The sequence below is a fragment of the Rhamphochromis longiceps genome, linkage group LG10 (assembly GCF_057381845.1).
Source record: "Rhamphochromis longiceps isolate RC_006_pf linkage group LG10, R_longiceps_female_GT1.1, whole genome shotgun sequence".
NCBI lineage: Eukaryota > Metazoa > Chordata > Actinopteri > Cichliformes > Cichlidae > Rhamphochromis > Rhamphochromis longiceps.
The window spans coordinates 22,351,940-22,365,963 of record NC_140566.1 but is presented as its reverse complement, the minus strand read 5'-3'; the positions used below and the strand labels follow the sequence as shown (position 1 = coordinate 22,365,963).

The following is a 14,024-nucleotide window of genomic DNA, read 5'->3' as shown; positions in this document are numbered from 1 at the left end:
GTCTCACTTACTGCTGGTATGTTTCTTCCGTTGCCACGGTATGTGCAAGTACATTATGTGTGGAGAAACGGTCACAGACCACAAAGGTCATCCGTTGAATTGAAACACACACAGTACCATTCTGTAAATTAGGTAAATGAGGGACGGTGTCTTTTACACAATCCTTGGCATTATGGTTGGGAGGAACAGAAAAGGGCAACAATTCTAAAATTCATCATAAATGAGAATCTTAACATTTCACTTTAAAAAAAACTAAATCTAATAGACGGTGATTCTGCGGGGAGTCGGGAAGGCTTTAATTTCAGGGTCCTTTGACTCTCAAAGTGACGTTTTTCAACAGATAGCTGAATTTGAGGAGACACAATGTGTCTGCATTCATCACAAAACAGTCCTGTTATATTTTACTCAAATCTATATCTTATCTATAACCACATATTGTACATATGCTGCACTTCAAGTAAGTGGCCACTTCATTAGGTACACCTTTTGTATGGTAGATTGGACTCTTTTTTTTTTTTCTTTTTTTTTTTTTACCTCCAGATCTCAGTTAATTATTCATGGCAAAGATTCAACATGGTGCTGGAAACATTCCTCAGAGGTTTTAATCCATATTGACATGATAGCGTCACACGGATTTGTCAGCTGCACATTCATGATGTGAATCTCCTGTCCCACCACTTCCCAAAGGTACTCTGATGAATTGAGATCCTGTGACTGTGGGGGCCCGCTAAGTACAGTGAACCCACTGTCATATTCAAGACCAGTGTGAGATTATTTGAGCTCTGTGACATGGCAGTGTATCCTGTTGCAACAATTACTGAAAAATACCAATAACCACGCCTTGGGCAAAGTCTCTTAAATCACGCTTCTTCCTCATTTTGATGTACACTTTGAATTTTAGCAGGTTGACACTTCCATGTGATTGCCTGATTTGATATTTACAAGTCTACCTAATACGGTGGATGTAGACTGTATGTTTAAAGTTTAACCTGGAGAAAGACATCCTGCAGTACAAGAAAGTTAAAGGTGAATTTGTCTTAAAGGATTTTTGCAGTTTGTTAGTTTTTTCCAAGTCGTCTGTAGACATGCCAATTTTTAATGTTTGATAACTGTCAAGTGAAAATCTGACAAAATGTTACACAAAAAGTGAGACAGCCGACTGAAAGACACTGCCTAACCTAACCATGGTGCCAGCAGGCTTGAAAAGTCTAAGGATGAGCAGAAACAGAATGTAACTGAATTCCATAACTGAAATAATCCAGGTATTTCTACCATTCATAAAAAGAACATAGCAGCTAAATATTTATCCTACTGTATTTGCACATAGAGCACATACTGCTGTATAGTATAATATGCAGTAGCCAAAGATGATGAGAGAAAAAGCGGCTGGTGTAAATTCAGGTTTGCATTGAGAGCATTATCATAAATTAATACATGATAGTGTTATCTGTGACAGTCGGGCATCAGCAACAATGCTCATCAACAGTGCATAGAGGGGTTTTTTTTATTTGTTTTTTTGACACACATAGGCACACATACGCAAGCGGGCCAACACAATCACACTTTCACAAACACGTGCACATAATAACATATGTTTAGAAAATTGCAACAGGCTCAGTGTTTCACAGTTTTGCTTGTCTATATTCCAACACAAAAACTGTGACAATGTATTTGGGAAACAGTGTCCCTAAGCAGAAAAAAAAAAGACTGTATCAAGCTCTGTGGTTTCCTCCGTCTCTTTATTTTAATTAAAAAAAAATAAACAGGGAAATCTCTCAGCCCTGTGAGCGAATGTGTGGGTGTGAAAAAATAAGGAGACGAGAGTAAGAAAGACATTGAAGGGGAGAGTAAGGGGAATAGAAAGAGACAAAGACGGGGAGTCAGGGAGGGAATAGGTGGTATTTAAAATGAAGATGACACCCGGGATAGTTTCCATTGTGCCTCAGCATGCTCTCTTGAGATGGGAGTGACTTAACATTTCACAGTCTCCTGTGAAACACAGGCACAGTGAGACATAAGCACACACACATCCTCATAGGAGAGTCTTGTTTGGCTCAGAACACATACGAAGGCTTTCTCTTGAGGTGACAAGAAGGGAAATAGAGTTCAGTCTGCAGTTTCACAATGATGGGCGGGGGGGACACATTACTCCACTGCAAATCACACGTTCTAATTTTAACTGTGGCGTGCTCATTTCATCATTGGAGGTTCGGTGTGTGTTGTGCGTGCACTCTTATCAATGAATGGGCGTGCAATGTATGTGTGTGAACAGTGCTACAGATTTATTTATTCATAGAAATCACCAACCCATCGCTGTACCTGTTTTGCTTATTTACTGTCAATACATAAAACATGAATGATCCAGCCTGGCAGAGTCGCCCTTTCATTTCCTCTCATTTCCCGAATTCAATGGAAATTTCACCGAAATTGATTAAATCCACATGGATATCAGTGTAAGTAGAGATCTGAATCTGGGATATTTACACATGTGTGTAAGAGGCATGAGTGGTCAATCCTAATATGTATATTTTGAGATCACTCCTCAGATGCATCCTTATTCAGTGTCTCTCAAAACATCATTTTATTCCCATCCGCTGATTGACAGCCGATCATCCATCCATCTGTCAATCCATCTTCTTCTGCTCATGCAGTTTAGGGTCTGTCATAGCCCTGACAGCTGATTATGTTTCATGCATGTCTGTCATGCTGAGTTGACACCATTAACATGTTTGCATCAACATGGGGGTGTGCAAAAAAAAAGAAAAGAAAAGAAGAAGAAGCATATATTCAGCAGTATGTCAGCACCTCTCTGTTTTGTGTACTTGTGGTCTTTGGATGTTTTTTTTAAATGACTTAGGGTCACCTCTGGGTTGTCAAAACAGGGGTTGGTTCTTATAAGGCAGAACTGGCAAGCACCAGTTACACATGCAGGTGGAAAAGTGGCATCAGGTCCAAATCTTGGGAAAGTTACACCTTGTATTCTCACTCTGATGATGCGGTTTCACTGGAATGATCTGTTAAGAGTCCTTTCCCCAAACCTTATTCAAAACAATTCATGAAGTGATGATGTGAATATTTCCAAATTGTAACTGAATATAATTGCAGTCTATACAAGATCGAATTTCCCAGAGGAACCCACCCGAGGGATTAATAAAGTTATATCTTATCTTATCTTATCTTATCTTATCTTATCTTATCTAAGAGTCAGGCAGCATATGAGTGAAACATGTCCACATACCTTTTGGAAAGTTTCTCATTATAGCTATATTTATTAATAATTTTATATAATTTTAATTGCATTGGCAGGTGTTGACTTGAAGTAGCTGCTTCGGTCACTTGCGCGCAGATTTTCACACCTGTTATCGTCTCTGGGTTGCAACGGCTTCCCACGTCAGATCTAGCTAGTCTTTTAAAGCCTGAATAAGCGTTAAGTGTAAAGGTAAGCTTTTAGCAGTGTATTTGGAAGTTAAAGTGTTAACTAAATACTTAGTCGCTGGCAAACTCGCGGTGAAACAATTTCATGTTTTATTGTTTTCTGCCGGGACTGGTAGAGGTGCTCTAACGTGTGGTAGCAGAAAGATGCTAACGTTAGCTTTATCAGTGAAGCTAACGAAGCATTGGTGGCTAGTTTAGAGTTAGACGTTCTTTCCAGTTTGAAACGGGTAAACTTGTTCATATTTTTCCTACTGTCAATTAATTTCAGCTCGGTCGATACTTTTGGTTATACTAGCTAACTCGTCGTTTACTTTTGATAGCAGCTAACTAGTTAGCCTCTCAGCTAAACCGCAAAGCTGCAGAAAATGCACACTTAAATTTTGTGTTGGCGCTGTGGACTAAAGGAAAAGGGAAATGTTATCGCCTCTAGACATCACAATTTATCATCAGCTGTCAATAAGCTAGGGGTTGTTACTTTTGGTTTGCTGTTAATCGTGTAGTTAGTGTAGCTTTATTGGGATTATATATTTAAACAAAAATGTCATTTCATGAGTATGAGTATTAAAAGCTGTCAAGGCACAATGGGATGAACACACTCATTCCTACTTTTGTTAAATATGTATAAATGCAACAGTAGCAACTTCACGCCACCATAGGGCGAGAGGCGGGTACACCCCGGACAGTTCGCCAATCCGTTTTATTTATGTATGTATGTATGTATGTATGTATTTGCAGGTTGTTCGAACACCATGACTAGTCGAGGAGCATTTAAATATTCGAGAAGAGGTGCTGCTAGTTTCTGGTCTTTGTCAGACCGTGAGCTGAGCCCACGCCCTCACTGTCCTCAGGTCCACAAGACAGACGATGCAGACATTTACACTGATGCTGCTGGGCTGAGGTAATGGGGAAAAAAAATATGACCGCCACCTTGTCACATGCTGTGTCCACCTGTTTGGACAAGGACTTAACTTTTGTATGTGTTCCTACTCACCTCCGTATAATTGGTGGAGAGACTTGAAATGTCCTTGAACACAAACCCTGCCTTTAAACGCGACAGATACACTTTCACGTTTCTCTCGCACATGCTGGGACAGAGGTAACTAATTTTCTGTTTCACTGCAGGGAAGTGCACTCTTGATGCGTGGGTCAATAAAACCAGGATGTAACTGTTTCTTTGTCAACAGCAATTTGGATTTTATTGTGTCTTACTGAGGCTTCACAGCAGGCAGGTGAACAGCTTGCTAATGAGTCCAGTGTCCGGTCCAAAATTGGGCACATTACACTCTGTTACTAATGAGTGCACCCATTGTTTCAAGACAGTGAGAAAGACAGTGGCTCTTGTGGTTGTGAAACTTCTCATGTACTTGATTTTAATCTGCTCTGAACTTTTACAGCCTCATTCATTTACTTATGCAGTTCTATTTTTTGTGTGCAGTCTTAGCAGGTTGTTAGCAGTTTTGTTTTTTGTTTTTTTAAGAGGAAATTGTAGGTGAGAATTATCTTAAAATAAAAGCAGCTGATAATACTGTTAATTTTTAGCTGTTTGTGCTGACTGAATAAGGGATCAGCTGTTCATTTCCTAGTGGGTCTGTGTTTGTTGCCCTCCTAGGACAAACGAACATGCAGCTGGAGACTATGATACAGCACCAGAGGCTCTGCTTTCTGAAGGAGACCACAGACCCCAAATCGAAAAGGGCGCCGTCCCCACACTCAGCCATAATTATGATTCTGGTGACATAATGTTGGAAAATGAGGTAACTATATGAGTATACACAGATCAGGTGTAACACCTTGACCACCTACCTAATATAGTGTTGGCCCACTTTTGCTGACAAAAGAGGCCTGACCTGTTAATACATGGACTCTGCTAGACCCCTGAAGGTGTGCTGTGGTATCTAGCACCAAGATGTTAGCAAGCAGATCAGTCAAGTTTTGTAAGTTGTGCGGTGGAGCCTTATTTGTCCACAACATTTCACAGATGCCTGACTGGGTTGAGATCTGTGGAATTTGGAGGCCAAGCCAACACCTCAAATATGTTGTTGTGCTCAGCAAACCCTTTCTGAACCTTTTTTTGCTTTGTAGCACATTATCCTGCTGAAGGAGGCTGCAGCCATCAGGTAATACTGTTTCCATGAAAGGGCGTACATGGTCGCCAACAATGCGAGGTGGTATATGTCAAAATAACATCCACATGGATGGCAGGACACAAGGTTTTTCAACAGAACATTGTCCAAAGCATTACACTGCCTCTAAATGGTAAATGGCCTGCATTTGTATAGCGCTTTTCTAGTCCATAGGACCCCAAAGCGCTTTACACTACATTCAGTCATTCACCCATTCACACACACATTCACACACTGGCAATGGCAAGCTACATTGTAGCCACAGCTGCCCTGGGGCGCACTGACAGAGGCGAGGCTGCCGGACACAGGCGCCACCAGGCCCTCTGACCACCACCAGCAGGCAAACATGGGGTTAGTATCTTGCCCAAGGATATTTGACATGCAGCCAGGATGCAGCCTGGGATTGAACCACCGACCTTCTGATTAGTGGCTGACCTGCTCTGCCACCTGAGCTACAGCCACCTCTAAGACTACGTCCACACGTACACGGGTATTTTTGAAAACGGAGATTTTCCGTTTTCGTTTTAAAAAATAATCCCGTCCACACGTAAACGCAGAAATGAAGGAAAACGCTGCTAGGAACATGCCAAAGCAACAGGTGGCAATATATTCCTAACCGTGTAGAAATGTTGGCCAATCAGAAGTCTAGAAGCCTCGGTGGGAAAAAGTAAACAAAGATGGGGCATAGAAGCAGAACCGAGTCGTATGTGTGGAGGGACAGTAACTGTGTGTATATGTAAGCATTTAAACACTGCAGAGAGTAGAATTAACAGTAACAGTATTGTAGAAATTCATTTCACCGAAACAATAACGTGGCGCACAGTGTGACGTCAAAAAAGGCGCACACCTTTGACGCTGCATTTTCTGCGTTTTCTCCGTTTTTCTCGTCCACACGTAAATGCAAAAACGGAGTTTTCAAAAATATCCACCCTGGCCGGAGTTTTTAAAAATCTCTGTTTTCAGTGACCGAGAACGCCGTTTACGTGTGGACGAAAGGTGCAAACGCATAGAAAAATCTGCGTTTTCAAAAAATACCAGTGTACGTGTGGACGTAGCCTAAGATGGTTTGCCATCTTCTTGTATAGTACGTTCTGGTGCCAGGTGTTCCCTACGTAAGAATGCCTCACACAGCCGGCCATGATTGATATGAGGCCACCTTCTTTCATTGCTCTGTGGTTCAGTTTGGAAGCTCACCTGCCCACCACTAAAACTGTCCAACTGCAGCTCTTGTCTTGCTGAAAAGCTGCAGTTTTGGAGATTGTCTGACCTTGTTGTCAAGCCATCACTCGCTCAAATCCTTAAGCTTGCCAGTTTTTCCTGCTTCAAACACATCAACTTTGAGGACAAAATGCTCACTTGCTCGCTCACATATCCCACCCACTAATAGGTGCTATGATGGAGAGATAATTGATGTTATTCAGTTGAACTGTCAGTGGTCATAATGTTATGTCTGATCAGCGTATATAAGACCAAGGTTTTCTGAAAGTTCACTGCCGTTGCATTTAATGTATTATGCTATTAAGACTTTTTCATTAGAAATCTTATCTCAGACGATGAGATGCTGACAAGGTCTTATACATCTACTTATCATCTCTTATTCAGAAGGTGTACTTCACAGATTAATTAAGATATGTGAATTAATTGTGGCATTAAACCATACTTGAAAATCTGACATCAAAATGCAATCTCAATATCTGCGATAATTAACATTAAATTGCTTGACTGGCAAGCAGAACAGTGGTTCATACCATTATCCAGTTTAGTGAAGGGGCTCTAAACCACCTGCAGCCACCTTGTCACTTTAACTGTGAACAGCAGAAGTGCATTCAGTGCTTATCTCACACATAACACTGCCTTCCTTGTGTTTCCTTGATAACGGCTCAAGATCAGTTGGCTCAAGAATGATAAGAACACCAGAGTCCTGTTTGTTTTGGGGTTTTTTTGTTTTTTGTTTTTTTTACCCTCCTAAGACCCGAACTCTTCCACAGCAGGCATTTTTAATTTCTCTTTGATGTTTGGGCACATTGGGGCTCAATGAATGTAAAAACAAAGAATTACCAGATTTCTTTCTTTTTTTTTTTTCTTTTTTTTTTTTTTACCTTATTTTTGTTTTTAAGAAAAATAAGAGCCACAAATGAGGATATTAGTTTAAAATTTTGATAGAACAGTAGCAGTATAATGTCGTCGTAACCCAAAATGTAATGTCCACATATGTGGACGCCAGGTCCTAGGAGGTTAAAGAAGGGTTTTGTCTTTCTCAGGCTGAAGATTCGGATGATGAACCAGCTGTGCTCTCCCTTCATGGTATGTCACCTCCTGAAAGCATACTGTCAGATGAAGATCTTCTAACAGAGCAGGTCAAGGACATAAACCAACCTGATACAACCACAAAGACTGAAGGTACAGTAGCAATTTAATAAAAGTAAAACTTGAAAGCGCTCACATTTTCAGTGGCACTTCTGCAGTTGCTACCAGCTAGTATACACAGAAACACCCTGTTTGATAGTTTGTTCTCACAGCTGCGAATCTGCTCCCTCCAGTGTTAAAGGCACAATTAGATGTCAGTAGATATCAGATTATAGTCATGAATTATTTTTTTCTTACAGCTTCCAATTCAAATGCGTAATCCTAGTTATAGTGGCCATTGTAGTACAAAAAACTCTGGCAGCTGTGGTTAGTGCAGGAGGTTGTTAAACCTTTCTAAAGGAGTCTGATACGAGATGATGAGTAAGTGAAGCTCACTTCTTTCTGATGACAGTGATACTAAGGCAAGTTGTTGAGGATATCCTGAACTTCTTTATGCTCCTGTTAGCTGGCATTAGGTAAACTTTCTTTGAAGTGGATCTAACATTGTTGAACTCTGACAATAAGCGAAACAACTCTCACATGATGTGAGAATGTAATCAAACTGCCGTACATTAGGTGGTATAATGTTAACTCAAAACCAGCTGTTGTTGTTAGCTGTTAGCTGGCTCATTATCAGCTGTCCAGAGATGGGATGGTTGCATGTCTAATCTGCTGACAGATTTGGGAATAAAAAGCATGTTTATGCACACTTGTATGTGTTAGTTTTATTCAGACACTGGTCCCATTGTCTCTTTCCTTTGTGTTTTTGCTTTTTGGTGAAGGGGACCCTTGTCACATGATTAAAAGCATAGGAATGATCCTTCATGTCTTGAGTCTGAATGTGTAGAAATTAATTGCAATTGTGACTGGTCTCTAGTATAAAACATAACACGCAATTAGGTGGAATGGCGAAGTCCATGCATTTAAGATGGTATGTTAATATGGCAACTTCCACAAACCGGTCACTGCTCTTGTGTATTTTTAATGGATTAATTCTAAGGCTTTGACAATGCATCAATTTGTTTGCAGACGTAACTACACTCTAATCGGTGTATATTTATGAAGGTAACATTCTTATTTTATTAAAATGACCTCAAAAAAGACTGACTGTAACTTTAAAAAAAATGATTGTTGCCTGTGCCTGAGTCACTCTGTCCTGGTCATACAGTCATCGAATATCACTACTGATCACACACAAGTCAGTCATCAACCTCCCTTCAAGAAAATCTTTTCACACGTTCACCCTTTTAAGGTCTTTTTTTCCTGTTGAGATTGAAAGCTCCGTTTCAGGGTTTTCAGATCAGTGGTTTTCAAACCAGTGGTCTTGTTCACAAGACACTCCTATATTCAAACCTATGCAAAATGCCCTCTACTTATTTTTATTTTTTTTTATTTCTTTTTGAACATATTTTAAGATGAAGGCGCCAAGTGTGACGCCTACATTTTTCTTTCTGTTTGTAAGAAGTTCTGCTTGCTTATACCTCACCTCCACTGCTTCATCAGACGCTTATCTTTGGACTGAAGTGTTGCACGTTTCTTTCAGAAGTGTACAATAGATTAGTTTAAATACATTTCTCTTCATTTTAGCACATGTGGTAAACTCCTTTGTCACTACCAGCATGAGGGGAAAAAAGCGAAGTTCTCACATATATTCAGCCAGTCAGCTGACAATGTTTATGATGTGTAGCAATATCATAAACATTTTCAAGGCAAAGTCCTTCTGCTTCCACAGTTTTAAGGACACTCAGATGAGTGATGTCCAAAATACGCTCTGTCCCTGATTATATAGCTGGATTCTGCTGTTTATCTTTCTTCCAGTTTGGCGCACTGAATGGCACAAGAATCACATGGCAGCTATAAGCAGTGAGAAGTTTGACAGCCTCCTGAAAATGTGTCCAGATTTCTATGCCTGCAAGAGCCACATGGCAGCATTTGTCTTGATAAGAGGTAAGCTTCTTGTACACGTGCAGTTTTCCATTAGATTTGTGCACTTCACTGCAGGATTTTATTGTTTTCATAGTAGGTTATAAGTGGCTCCTGGATATTTAGTAGATGTATCCCGTTTATTTTTAACCTTTTTTTTTTTTTTTTTTTTTTTTAAATCTGTATCTTAACAGTGCTAAAGAAGGAGACTAGTTTTACTCTTAACTGTCTATAAATGCCTAAAGTGAGCCTGTACCAGTGGCAGGTCATTATTGCAGTAGTATGTTAAATGTCCAGACATTAGCAGTCCACATCATGAAGATTTCAAAGCATGAAAAAAAGGTCGCACTCAATTATCATAAAGTGTGTATGATATCACATGTGAGCCAACTGGAAATTTCCATTAAATATGATGGGTCACTCATTAAAAGATAATATTGTGGAATTAAAGCAATATATGCAGACTCTTTCTTTTAATAATCATGGAAGCAGAAGATATGTGTATATAAAAACATAATTCTTTGGCACTTCTATGTGAAGTAAAATAACGGAAGTTATAATCTGAGCGAGTCAATTTAGAAGAACCATTTAGGAGATGAAACTCCTTTTAAGACACAGTGTCTAAATTGCACAAGCTGAGAGCTAATTCGATATGACTACCGAATGCACGACTACACAACTGTGCAGCATTCCTGCACAGAAGGCCTCTTAGTTGTTTGAGAGTTGCCATTTAGACTGATGTAAAGTAATCTCCTATTAATGAGGTCAGCAGTACAAGCAGTCCCTATGAGTCTAAAGGTTCAGGCTTCACAGTGCTCTAAATGCTCAGTTCCTGACAGGATTTGTTGTTGTTGTTGTTTTTTTTAACCTGGTATCATCAGTTTAAGCGCACAGCATCTCCACACATGTGCTATTCAAACCTTCAGTCGTTTGAAAGAGAAATGGCTAAAGATTCAGTCACACAGCCTTAAGGTGCCACTTTTATGGTCAGTGTTAGGATGCAGGTAGCTATTGGAGTATTCTCCTGAACAGTAGGTGTCACCACTGAGGAGATAATGCTACATCAGTGCTGATAAAGGAAGTAAAGTTAAAACAGGAAGCAAAGACATTAAAAACAATGTTGTTGTTTTTCTCACTAAGGTTGTGTCCAAATTCATGGGCCGCGGTTTACGTAGGCGGGGTCCTCAGAAGGCTGGGTAGGCCGGAAGTAAACCGCTGTGAAATTGGACAGTCTAGCTTTCAGATTTGCGTCTCGGTGGAGTTTAATAAACTCAGCTGCTCCTTGCTATCTAAAATATAACAGGACACTGGTGTAAATTCTCGACTATCTCACACTTCTGTTTATTCAGCTCTGTGAAAACCAAGGAGGAACCCACCCGGGTGATTAATAAAATGTAATTTTAATCTAATAACTTTAATCTCAGCCAAACTGATTTACTCACGAACAAATAAAACACTGAAAAAAGCCAAACAATAACATTTTTAGGTTATCTAAGCGACTCCTATATCACGTTTAACCTGAGTAGCAAAGGACCGCGGTGATCTGAAAATTATGTGCCGGCAGTTGTGCCGTTCTCGGCGGCTCTAGTGACCCTCGAGCTCCTGGCTAGCTATTGATCTGGTGGGTAACAGATGTCTCCGAAAACGTCGGAGCACTTTTGCAAATATATGATATCTTGATAAACCTAGCAGATATTTGAAGTTTACACAGCTACATTCTCGCCTGAAAATATGTTAAGTTTATTTTGTGATCGAGAAAGAGTAATAAGATTAATATTAAAACTTAGTAGCGGAAGCCATTGTTGAAAACTGGAATTGGCTGGGCCATGCTATGATTTCTGGGATATGGAGGGCCACAAAGGATACACCCGACCCAACCTTCAAATTCGGGGAAAAGGAGGACACATTTGTCAGCTGCATTCGGAGGAGTCTACGAATTTGGACAGCCTTCGGCGTGTCGCTGTGGCGTAATCGGCCTACAAATGCGGCTTCAGGAGGATGCAGCCCATGAATTTGGACACCCCCATGTCTCTAAAATGTTTCCAAACTGTTGCACCATCTCTCTGTATGTAATCTGTTATTATCTGACTGACTGAATCAACATCAAAACAGCACATCAGCACAAACAGATGTGATATAACTTTAGTCATGCCGTTCAACAGGTGGTGAACGGAGAGCATAAAAGTACCTTTAAGAGTCAGTCACACAAACTTGGACACAGGTTGAGGACACCCTACCAATTTCTCGTAGAGCAGTAAAGAAAGTGTGAAAAATGCTCATCTTCAAAGTAAAAGCTGCAACTTTTGGAATCGTGCTAGTTCCAGCGGTAAAGAACAGTTTTCACTTTAAAGGCAAAGGCTCTCCATATCTGGTTTATTATGATCGTCTCATTATTGTACCATTAGTAGTTGGTGTTAAGTGTTTGAAGAAAAGATGGCATTTTCCATTCAAACTAGAGGAATAAAAAAGAATAAAGAGAAACGGGAACTCAATAGTGTGAATGCCTTACAGCATTTACACAATTATGGGCAACTGCGGCAATCTGCTAACAATTTTTCAGTCACAGCTCTGGTTTTAGGAACAATTTCAACAAGTAAAAGCAGGTAACCACTTGCCAACAAGTCGGGGATTACAGATTCTTCCCTAGTGACTGAGGTCTTAAGAGGAACCAAAATTACTTGTTTCAGTGGATTTGCTGCTTCAAGGTCCAGAATAAAATAACTAAATAGTATTTTATAAGCATCATTCTGTGTCATCTTTACTTCCATCTCTCGCAGTCATTGTTAATTAAAGCTATCGCTAATGAAGCTTTGAGAAGAAAAACTATCTTTTCCCCACAGAAGTTCTGGATACAGCAGGTCGTCCATGTGAGCAATACAAGGTAGTGGCAGTGGGATCTGGCCGCTCAAGTTGTAGCGAATGGCTTTGCTACAATGGGGTGATGGTTCATGACAGCCATGCCATCATCATTGCCAGACGGGCTCTTTTAAGGTACTAACTTCTAAAATTAGTTCCTAAATACTTCATCCAAATCTCAAGAATGCAGGTGTTAAAGTGCTGGTTCTGATTTAGAACACCTGAACTTCAAATATCTATTCTTAATATTCAGAATGAAGATGTAAAAAGCAGGCTGCAACATCTCACTTGCTCTCTACCAGTTATAATGCTTCTGATTCACTGAAAGTGCTGCTGCAGCTTAAAGTGGGAATAATATTTATTTTTCTGGCTTGTGTTCAGGTTTCTGTATAAACAGCTTTTGCTGTTCTTTGATGCTGATCCAAAGGCCAAGGAGAGCTGTATTTTTGAGAGTAGTGCAGCCAGCCACCAGCTTCAGCTCAAACCCAAGATCAGTCTGCATCTCTACACCAATCAGTGTCCCGAAGGAGCTCCTACGAACTTCTACTTTAAGTACAGCAATCCGCTAATTATCCCATTCTTTTGATTCTTTCTTTATACATGTTTTTAAGTCATATTTTCCTGTGTACTTGTAAAAGGTCTCAATTCAAATCTGTGGATTTATCTTCCAAGAAATGTGACATTTTGTACATGTTGTAAAACACAGAATAATATTAACCTTTCTATGGGTTAATTTTAACTCTGTTTATAATGGACATTAAATTTTGTCCATTACTCATGAAGATTAAGTTCTAGTAAACTAAAATGTAACATAATGTCCTGTTTTAGGGTTTCTGCAAACGACACCTGGACCTCTATGGTTCTCCAGTATCATTTCAAAGGCCTACTGGTCCCTGTGGCCTACCTTGACCCGAGTCTCTGGGGCGCCAAAGTCTGCTGCATGTCTGGCAGTGACAAACTTTGCCGCTGGACTGTTACTGGGATTCAGGGTGCATTACTGAGCCACTTTATTCAGCCGCTTTACATCACAAGCATGGTACTAGGTAAGACGCTTAAAGCATTTATTCTTTATTAGAAGGGAAGTGCAGCTAGACCCATCATGAATACCTGGATGTTTTTCTACAAATATTTGGATCAGCACTAGAATGTAGTGGTTTCTTCCGTTGTTCATGCACAAGTTTCATGAAAATTGGTGTTTTTTCTACTATGAACACATAATTTATTCCCATTTTTAAAGGTTGGTTTCCAAAGAGCTGAAAATGGTCAGGTACAAGAGCTGAACTAAAAATGAGTGAAAAAGCAGCCAATGGCCAAAGTAAAACTTTGAAAGACCTTCAGAAA

At 40.0% G+C, this 14,024-nt stretch overlaps 1 protein-coding gene across 5 annotated transcripts in view; it reads left to right on the top strand.

The window, feature by feature from the left end:
• Positions 1-3,319: 3,319 nt before the first annotated feature.
• adad2 (adenosine deaminase domain containing 2) overlaps positions 3,320-14,024 on the top strand; it is a 21,592-nt gene continuing 10,887 nt past the window's right edge. For 4 of the 5 annotated variants that reach the window (XM_085419653.1, XM_085419654.1, XM_085419655.1 and 1 more), the window contains exons 1-8: positions 3,320-3,439; positions 4,171-4,333; positions 5,045-5,189; positions 7,820-7,958; positions 9,723-9,851; positions 12,668-12,818; positions 13,065-13,235; positions 13,512-13,726. In XM_085419653.1, the coding sequence (XP_085275779.1) occupies positions 4,185-4,333; positions 5,045-5,189; positions 7,820-7,958; positions 9,723-9,851; positions 12,668-12,818; positions 13,065-13,235; positions 13,512-13,726 (1,099 nt within the window). In that variant the 5' untranslated portion in view covers positions 3,320-3,439; positions 4,171-4,184. Of the gene's footprint in view, positions 3,440-3,539; positions 3,663-4,170; positions 4,334-5,044; positions 5,190-7,819; positions 7,959-9,722; positions 9,852-12,667; positions 12,819-13,064; positions 13,236-13,511; positions 13,727-14,024 lie in introns of those variants that run through there. The other variant, XM_085419657.1, reaches the window with a different exon arrangement.